General features: G+C 42.9%; 1 protein-coding gene across 1 annotated transcript; it reads right to left on the bottom strand.

Moving 5' to 3' along the window:
• Nucleotides 1–1,068: 1,068 nt before the first annotated feature.
• SARC_11922 (hypothetical protein) lies at nt 1,069–1,307 on the bottom strand (the record flags this gene model as incomplete). Its single annotated transcript, XM_014293983.1, has 1 exon — nt 1,069–1,307. A coding segment is annotated over one exon (239 nt), but the record flags the coding sequence as incomplete, so codon positions are not given.
• Between the last annotated feature and the right edge of the window lie 8,538 nt (nt 1,308–9,845).

Consider the following 9,845-nt stretch of genomic DNA (forward strand, 5'->3'; position numbering starts at 1 on the left):
AAAATTACTTAAGCGTTTCTCTCACATGCGGGAGTCCTGGTATCATCTACCGGTATTCCCGCTTCTATTTCCGATCACTCTATCATAAAATAATATTGGATCCTAGATCCAATATTCAGTATTTGATAATCCTGGGTTTGGGTTTAGGATTGGCTTTTTTGATAATCTGGTCCCTGGATGCTACAACCCCCTAAATTTATGCTTCTCAGCCTGCGTAGAAGTAGAAAGTGACATATTGTAGTACCAGATTATCTAGAGGTTGGTGTTTTTGTAGAGGGAAAAATTTGCCCCTTAAGGGGAAAACATAAGATGAAAAGCCTGTTACCATTATCTGTTCTTACTTACTACTTAGTAAATCAATTTATACTACATAACAGGAGTTCTCTACCACGCTCATCGGAGTCAGTCTTGACCTGTGCTCTCGGTTGATGTCAACCTGGCTTAGTAAAACGCATCTCAACGGTGGCTCTCAACCGAGTCTTTGGTCTTTCTCCCTCTGGGGTGTGGGCAGAGCATGCTTCAAGTTGAAAAATGTGAGAGTGTCCTTCAGTGTCAGTGAAACTTGACTATGTCCCCCGCCTCGTGGGCTGACTGTTGCTCGCTGATCGTTCATCAGTGCTTGTTGCTGTTGACTTCTCCGGCCTGGATTACCTTCGTTTGCGTCGTTTACGCTGTCTGTATATCATATGAATATCAGCATCTGCGATGTCTGATTCATGTGTCCAGGTACGCTCCCCATCTGTCCATTGCAGTAGGTAATCGGTTCCACCACCTCTTGTGGATTCTCTGTGATATAGTATCGAGGAGAACTGAGTCTCTTCTGATGGTTGTACTTGACTGTTGGTAGTGAATTTTTGGAGCTCGCTAGCGTTCTTGACTAAGCCAATTAGCTCATCACTAATCATGTATGGATATTAGGGGGCTTTAGTCCCATCAAGGTTTCGGACAAAATATCCGTTGCCCTCCTTGCTTGCTATCTTGTATGGTCCTCTGTATGGTGCTGTCATTTTATTCATCTCACCTAGGTAACGAACCTTCACAATGTCCCCTTCTTGGAAGTGTACATACTTCGCTTGGTATTTTCTGTCAAATGCTGCGCGCATTTTCTTTTGGTATTGTGCCACATTGGCGTCTAGCTGTGGTCGTATTGACTCTTCTAGATTCTTCAGTCGTGCTTCCCATGGTATCATTGTACCGGGTGCACTGACTGTTGTGTCATAATTGGAGAGTTGGTTTTGTCGTTGTCCATAGTCCACATTGAACCGTGGTGATTTGTGTCTGCGCGCTGAACGGGGGTTGTGGCCCATTTGGACAAATGGGAGGCGTGAGCACCAGTTGCCTGGATTTTATTCAACAAATTTCCGTAGCAAAGGAATTTGATCTCTTTGTGAGCGCTCATTTGCTCCCATTACCCTGGGTTGATACGGTCTGGACACTTGTGTTCTGACGGTGCCTGCTCGATGACTTTCGAAAGTATGTCATTTACATATTCTGTACCTTGGTCCGTCTGTATGACTTGTGAAAGTCCATGCTCACATATGATTGGAACTAGTGTTCGTGCCACAGTTACTGCCGACTTGTCCATCATAAGTCTCAGTATAGTATATGATGAATGTACAACGAGCCATACCAGAACGTATGTGTTGCCTCTATTCGAGTCTATCACTTGTATTCTGTCGCCTGGAAATGCGGCTGTTATTGATTGTAAAGGGTGGAATCCCTTCTTGTGATTTTTGTTCTTGAGACATGGTACACAGCCTTCAATGTGTTGGATGACATGTTCCTTCTGGCGGGACCATGTGTGGCCATCTAGTGTGAGTTTGTTCACTGTTTCTTCGACAGTGTAGTGGCCCACGGTGTGGTATTGAGCTAATAGTGTGGCTCTGTCATCATAAGTGACTGTGTCTAGCTCTGCGGACTCGTCCGCTATTTGTACGGGTGCAATGTTTACTGCGGGGTATGTTAGTTTTCGGACAAAGTATGGTGACTTTGTGCCTATTTCGGCTACAAATGTGACCCCCCATGGTGTTTTGCCACAGGCTGGTTTGCCGTTCTTTAGGGACGTGTGGTTTGTCGACTATCATCGGGTCTTGCTCAAGCAATGACAAGGATTTGGGGAACCACGTTGCGTTTGGGCAATAGGGAACGCATATTGTAATGCTCGTGGCTTCCTCTATGACTTTGTCTAGAACGTCTGATACTATCTCCCAGTGCGGATTGACCCATGCGTTTATTTCATCTGCTCACTTTTGTAGTAGCGCATTTTGTTCTTTAGTGTAGAACTTTGCCGTCTGTGCAACGTGTGCAGCAGCAAATAAATCGATGGTGAATTTTTCAAAGAAGCGTTCTGCATCCTCATAGAATCGTGGATGTAGTTTTCAATCCATGGCAGATACCAGTATGGGCATGTTTGTTTCGAGATCAGTTTTTTCTTGACCATTGTGTATATGCTCATTGGCTTCAACATATTCGATGTTTTAATGTTGAATGTGTCTTCGTGTAATCGTGACAACCTGTCAGCAACTTCAGTATCTTTGCCTGGCACATGTATGATGGTGAAGTGGTGTTGTAATGTTTTTGCTATCTTTTTGGCGAGCATGGGATTCAGTGTTTGCTGCTTGTTCATTTGGCATAACGCTTTGTGATCTGTCCACAATGTTATATCGTCTCCTTTGATGTATTCTGAAAAGTGTTCTAGGTTGTATACTAGCGCTAGCAGCTCTGTAGTATTTGTTCCATATCTCTGTTGTGCAGGGTTTAGGCCTTTTGAGAAATAGAGTATATCACTTCTGACTCCATCTATGATTTGCAACGCACACCTCACTATGCCATAGCCACTTGCGTCATTCATGATCTGAAACTTAACTTCATCTACTGGGTACCGCAATGTTGCCGAGCATGCAATGGCATCTTTGAGTTCTTCCCATTTATTCGTTAGAGTGCAGCGTAATAGACTTTAAATGAAGTGCAAATGTATCTAAAGTATGGTGCGTTCGAATGAATTTATTTATGATCTCACCCTCAGTTATAAACTGATGGTGTTGTACTAGTGTCCAAGCACTTGGGTTGGCCAGGGTAAAAACTCATATGATCAGTATGAGATATTATATTCTCTGTTACTGCACTCAGTCTCGGACCTCGGCTCTCGGCTAGCCGGTGGCCCGTATCCTATAAATAGAATAATCCGAGAAGAAGTCTCAAATTACTCATACGTTCTCTCGGGCTGACCCACCTATACGTATATTGATTTGAAAACAAGTCCCAAATCACTCTCGGGCTGACGTACTGGAGTGCGACGCAAGTTGTCAATGATTAATATATTGTTGTCTTCCACATCAGTGATGTCGTTCCAAAGCTGTTTGGAACTACGTATATCATTGAGTGCAGTACGCGATACCTACGTTGCGTCTGTCTGTCTGAGCAGTACTTGTACGGGTAACAGGTACTGTACTAATGGCGGCTACAGATACAAACTCAATTGTGTCACGACAATCAGCCATGCTGACATATTTGCCTGCTGGCCACTTAGGGAACTCACTCATGTTGAGTAGTTTGTCCATCACTGGTTCTGAGATCTTATCCCCTATATGAGATCTATTTAGAGGTAACTTGCTCATAAAGCCACTGATTGCAACACACCCGTCATGATCACTTTTATCACAGTCCTTCATAGCTTTATTGTATAGATCTGACAACCACTGATCTATTACTGGTATCAATCTGTTGGGTTGTTGGGTGTGAACTGTATCGCGGAGTTTGTGGAGTTCTCGTACGTCAATGGGGTCATCCGCCTTTTGTGCATACAACTTGTCCACTTGCAAGTATATCTACAATGTAGTGATTGCCGTCATAGATGGTGTTGTCAATGACTATGTTATCAAGGAGCTCTTGCTGGTATGAGCTCATCGTCCATGTGCATCGCTCCTTCTCCATTGAGTAAAGTAGAGGTGCGTAAGGATGCTTGGGAAACTGGCATTGTGTGTGCTGGTTCTGGTCGAGTTCTGGTTGTACGACTTGTACTGCCTCTTGTCTATGTTCTGCTTGAACTCACTTGCGTGCGTAGGCTCCGTCGTGCTGCACGTGTCCTTTGATATGAAGCAGAGGTCATTGACTGGTCGGTGTGTCGAATATGTATTGGTTTTGTTAGAGTGTATCGGTTGTTTATGGACCTGAAATGGGCCACTCCTTCATAAATACACCCCTCGTGTCACTCGTGATTAGTTACCTGTATTTGGGTTTTTTGGTAGCGTATGGCGACTGTGTTGACTGCGTGGTCTCGTGCTTGGTTAGCGGGTTTATTCAAAGGGTATTTGGTTGGAGGTAATAAACTTTGGTTTATGTCGGTTTATTTGGTATAAACTAAGTTCCATGTGTGAGCTTGGTTTATCGGTTTGTAGCCTTGAATTGAGGTTTGTTGGTTTTATTTATATTTCTGTGCCATGTTCTAGTTCCGCACTTCTAAGAAGTTTTGTTGAATTGTTGCTAAAATCAGTGGTGACTGGTTTTGTTGGAGTGTATCTGCTGTTTATGGACCTGAAATGGGTCACTCTTTCATAAATATACCCCTTGTGTCACTCGTGATTAGTTATTTGTATTTGGGTGTCCTTGGTAGTGTCTGGCGACTGTGTTGACTGCATGGTCTCGTGCTTGATTGGCTTGAACTTGGCTGTCTTTTGATATCTGGGTTTATTCAAAGGGTTTTTGGTTTTTGGTAATAAACTTTGGTTTATGTCGATTCATTTGGTAAAAACCAAGTTCCGTATGTGAGCTTGCTTTATCGGTTTGTAACCTTGGATTGAGGTTTGTTGGTTTTATTTATATATCTGTGCCATATTATAGTTCCGCACTTCTAAGAATTTTGTTGAATTGTTGCAAAAATCAATGCAATCTGATGTTGTGTCAGTGTGGTATGCGCGTCTACATTGCGTTGGTGGTGTACCTTAACGTGTCTGTGGTTCTTTGAACGTTCGTTGGTTCTTGTTCTGAATGTTATTTTTCTCTACCGTTGTTGATCTTGTGTAATTCGAGGGTCTGTTGTTGTGACTAGATTACCTCTTGTGATTTCTGTTCTAGTTCATGTGATGTTCATGAAATACGTGACCCTATGTTGAGTATGTGGGACGTGAAAGTGTGTGTGTAGTCCCTGATGTTGGGGAAATGTCGTAATGTGGAGTTCATTACTTGTTCTCTCTTTATCTCTTGTGATCTCACTTTTTCAGTAATTCAGCCCGATGTATTCTGTCTTAGTCATGTGCATGTGCTCCCATTGAATTATTTATCCCTGTATATAGCTTATGACTGATATTTACTTGCCTTTGTTCTATCCGTTGTGTTATGTCTTTGTGTGAGGGCTCAGGCTTGTGCATGTAACGTGTCTTATGTTCTTGAATGCGATCAGGGTGTTGGTTGGATTGTATAAGAAGTGTTCTTGACCTCAATTGTTCGATCTGATCTCTACTGCATTCATACGGGTCCTGTTCTTTTTGTTTCGTTATAGTCTTATTCCTGCTTTTGAATTGACTATGTTGACCCTGTGGTACCCTCTGTAGTTGAGGGCGTTTATCTATGTATCTCTTCATGGATGTTCGTAAATTTAATGGCGTGTAGATCTAGTTGGGTTACTAGGCTCTTTTGTGTCTTTCCCTTGTGTACATTCTCCTACTTCTGAGTTGTAATCCTTTGTGTGAGTTGCAAATCCTTATGTCTGTCTGTGTACTACTTCTCAATGATAGTTATGTCGGTTTAAGTGTGACTAGTCTGCTATTCCACGCCATTTATATCTGATGTACCCTTATGGTGTTCTTATAACTTATGTGCTTAGAGTACTAACCGTTTATATCTGTTTATCGTTTATTCTTAGGAATGTCTTAGCATCTATGGAGTTAAAAATGTAATCTCTTTTGTGTCTTTTAGTCATCCATCGATTTTGAATGCTGAAATGTCTTATTAAACGAGCATCCATGAATTCTAGATGCCGATCAACACTCTTGAAGTCCTGTGCTCTATTTCTTAGAGTTGTTAGAGTTGTGTAAGGAAGACCTCTTGCTATTGCCTTCCTTCTATTATCCTCGAGGTAGATTGTGCCTCTGACTGCTTGATTCGGTCTATTGAGGGTACTTCTATTGCACTCCAAAATATTTGTAGTTGAAAGTCACAACAGTGAATACATAAATCACAGTGACACAAGTTCCGATTTCTTGCAAGGTTGCAGCAACTCACTTGTGCTAATTCGAAGTACCTTTGTTTTGGCTTGACCTCGCTATTTCCGGGGAAGGGCTAATTCTTATTATCAGAGCTGCGCTCGTTGGTTGAAAAATTTCTTGCTTTCAGTGTATTGCTGATCCCCTTCGATTCGTGCTTGCACGTTGCTATTAATCCCTGGTGATACCTATTGATTTTAACAAAGTTTCTAGAGTTGTGAGGCGGAGTCCTTTCTTACTTAGGATAAATTTATATCGTAGTGTGCAAGTACAATTTAGTTTGTTTGCCTTATCGGAATAAATATATTTTTAAAAAGGAACAGTACATAGACCTAGACCTCTTCTCAAATAAGTTTTTCTCAGCTGGGAAAATTCCTTGTCTGGGAAAAGCGCTCCGAGTCTTTATTCGGGATTTGAATTTCTAATTCATAAGACTCACATTTTCACTTATGTGTTGCTGTCGCGAGGGACCTCGGTAAGTAGGTACCGGCTACCCGCCAGATTCCTGAAAACTCTAATATCGGGAATATAGTATCTGGGTTAGAACCAATTATCAGGTATTGGGTATCCTGTGGTGGGATCGTGATTGATATCAATAACTTCGGTCGAGGGTCCGTTGAAAATATTTGAACGATTCTCTCGCTTTGCTTTTTCCACGGTTGTAGCTGTTTCACAGTAGCCTTCGCTATTTCTATACTTGTAAAGGTAAAGCTTAACACTCTGTTGTGCCGTCTAGAACCAAGTATTTTTGCTGAGGTTTGTTGCAAGCAGGTTCTGACCAAACTCCTAGACAAATTTGCCAAACTATTCGTATCGATAGTCTCCTGCCTGTCCTTTCGTTCCAGTCGTTATATAGTGGACAACTCACCTATATCCTTGGCGTACTTTTTACTATTCTACTTCTCGATATGGAATACACACTGTTCAGAGTCTATCTTAAAACTGGTATTGCCCTGACATGGATAGATTCATATTACCCTCTTCGTGCTCCCCATCGTCCTAAGCTGTAGCAGTATTCGTTTCTATACGTTCCATACGAGCTGTAAAGTCTGCAATCCTTAATTCACATGTTAGGAGCTCGGATTGTAGAGTCCTTGTGATTGTTGCTGTCTTTGCAGTCACTTATCCTTCTCGTTCTCAGAGTCCTTTGAGAATCACCAAGGAAATCAGCTTGGGTCGTGGTGGAGTAACCAGTGACTGTTGGGTAGCAGGTAGCGGTGCCGAAGTCATTTCATGTCTCGGCAAGAAAAGGTCGACATGTGATTCCGGCTCCGGCTCAGGCCCAGGAGTATCGTTTTTAGATGCCTCTCAACTTTAGCATGGATTGGGAGTCAGGTGACTCGATCAGTCGCTATCTCATGAACCACGATCGCATGATACAATACCAGTGAATCTCACATCAATATCAGGAACTCTTCTACATGTATTCGTATATAGTTGTGGATAAAGTACCCTGGACGGAGAAGACCGGACCTAAATGGATTATTTCAGGACTGGATCAAGGGTCCGGACCAGTTAAGGGGAATAGAGAATTTGATGAGAGATAAGGATGACTCATCGGACGTCATCATAATTTAGAAACTAAGAGACCAAAGCCATAGAGAAGGGTGTTTTCACAATCACCCAGGTAGCGGTGCCGAAGCCATTTCATGTCTCGGCAAGAACAGGTCGACATGTGATTCCGGCTCCGGCTCAGGCCCAGGAGTATCTCTTATAGATGCGTCTCAACTTTCATGGATTGGGAGTCAGGTGACTCGATCAGTCGCTATCTCATGAACCACGATCGCATGATACAATACCAGTGAATCTCACATCAATATCGGGAACTCAGCGGACGTCATCATAATTTGGTAACTAAGCGACCAAAACTATAGATATGGGTAATTTCACAACCACCCGTTGTTTAGAGAAAATCTCGTCCGATTGCAGACACGCAATTCATAATGCCACTTCTGACCGAGCTCACTTAATTCAGACTTAACACTCTTTACTAAGCGTTACTCGGTTTGACCACTTTTATAAGTGACCGAACTACTATATATATTTCACTACATTCTGCATAGACCAAAATATACAACTAAGAGTCAATTTAGTTTCCTTTCTTTTCTTACGATAATGTAGGGCCTTAGTTCTACACCAGTACCTCAGGTAGGCAAGCAAGCTTGTGATCGGCTATCGAAACGACTGCTTGGAGTTCATCGTCGATTGCATTTACTCTGTGAAAAGGGGAGACAGCATTTTCTCTGGATCCGACACCGGATGATGAAAGAAAAGGCAGCAATCCACGTGACGCTGGCCCGTTTTGTTTTGGAGGCCCAGCACTCGCTTTCTATGTTGGATAAGGCTAAACAGCATCCGGAATGTATTTCTGAGCGGGATGGCCACTTGAGGACGCCACGGAAATTATTCATCTTATTCGTGAATTTTTAATAGTAAATTTTGACTCGTCTATTGCCAAGGACGAGGTCCAGACGGCGTCGGATATGGACTTTCTTGAGCTGCAATTAGCGCCACCATCGCAACCACAATGGGCTCCTCTAAACCCAACGCAGATATTTACGACACCAACTGGCCAGTTATCTACCAGCGTATCGGATGAGATGAAGCAAATCAGCCCGTGCGACAAAAAATTGGTCGCACGAAGCCGATACCTCAAGTGGCACCTTACGATAATGTGCCCGTGACTCGTAGAGAGCGGATGTTGAAACACGCTCAAAATCGAGCACAAAAAAAATCCACACCGGAGGTGATGCCGACCGACTTTGGTGATTTGAGTCGTACTCAGGAATCGACGACTTTGATAAGATCTCTTGGTAGAATGTTTTTGGAACCAGCGGATTGACATTTGGCATTGGACACTCCTCAGAACTTGTCGTCGTCGGAAAAGCGTTCCTTTGATGTATTTCGCAGAGCGATGAATTCTCAACGGCAACAGCCTAATCACGTGACAAGCTGCAACGCCATCCTCGTCTACGCTCACCAGAAGAGTTGAAGGAGATTGCCAGGATAATACAAATGTACCTATCGATACACTTGCATATCGCAAATGCTTCTTTGCTCATCACAATCGCTACTAGAGGACCCACAGGATGTGAAACGATGTATGATATTATCACTCACAAATTAATGCATCACTGAGTCCACCGCGGCAGAGATGAAGATGCAGCTCTTTCATCCTCCCCAACGCATGATGCAAGCAGAGTCTGAGGGGCACACAGAGGATGTCCGAGTGTTGCAGGGTCTAATTCGTACGTCTAATGAGACGTTGAATACATGCTTGGTAACTGTAGACAAACGTGTGCCGAAAGAATGGCCACCTATTCCACAGGACAGCTATTATTTAGATAACCCACAGAAGATATAGCTACATGCGTTTATCTTAGGTTGGCATAAGAATGCAAAGTTTCATAAGTTGGACCTGATTCATATGCAGATGGGCTCTCCAAAAATAAGGGGCACCTAAGGCGCTATTGGACTTTATTGTGGACAACGAACCACTGATTTTATCGTACTCACACACGAACAGGACCTGGAGGATAATGAATACAGAAAAATCTTAGCGTGCATGAAGTTAAACCCTTCGGTGCAAATTCAGACACAGATTCGGGACTTTGAACTAAAAGCGGCATTTATGGAGATCGAGAC

The sequence above is a fragment of the Sphaeroforma arctica genome (genome assembly GCF_001186125.1).
Source record: "Sphaeroforma arctica JP610 unplaced genomic scaffold supercont1.1956, whole genome shotgun sequence".
Classification (NCBI taxonomy): domain Eukaryota; class Ichthyosporea; order Ichthyophonida; genus Sphaeroforma; species Sphaeroforma arctica.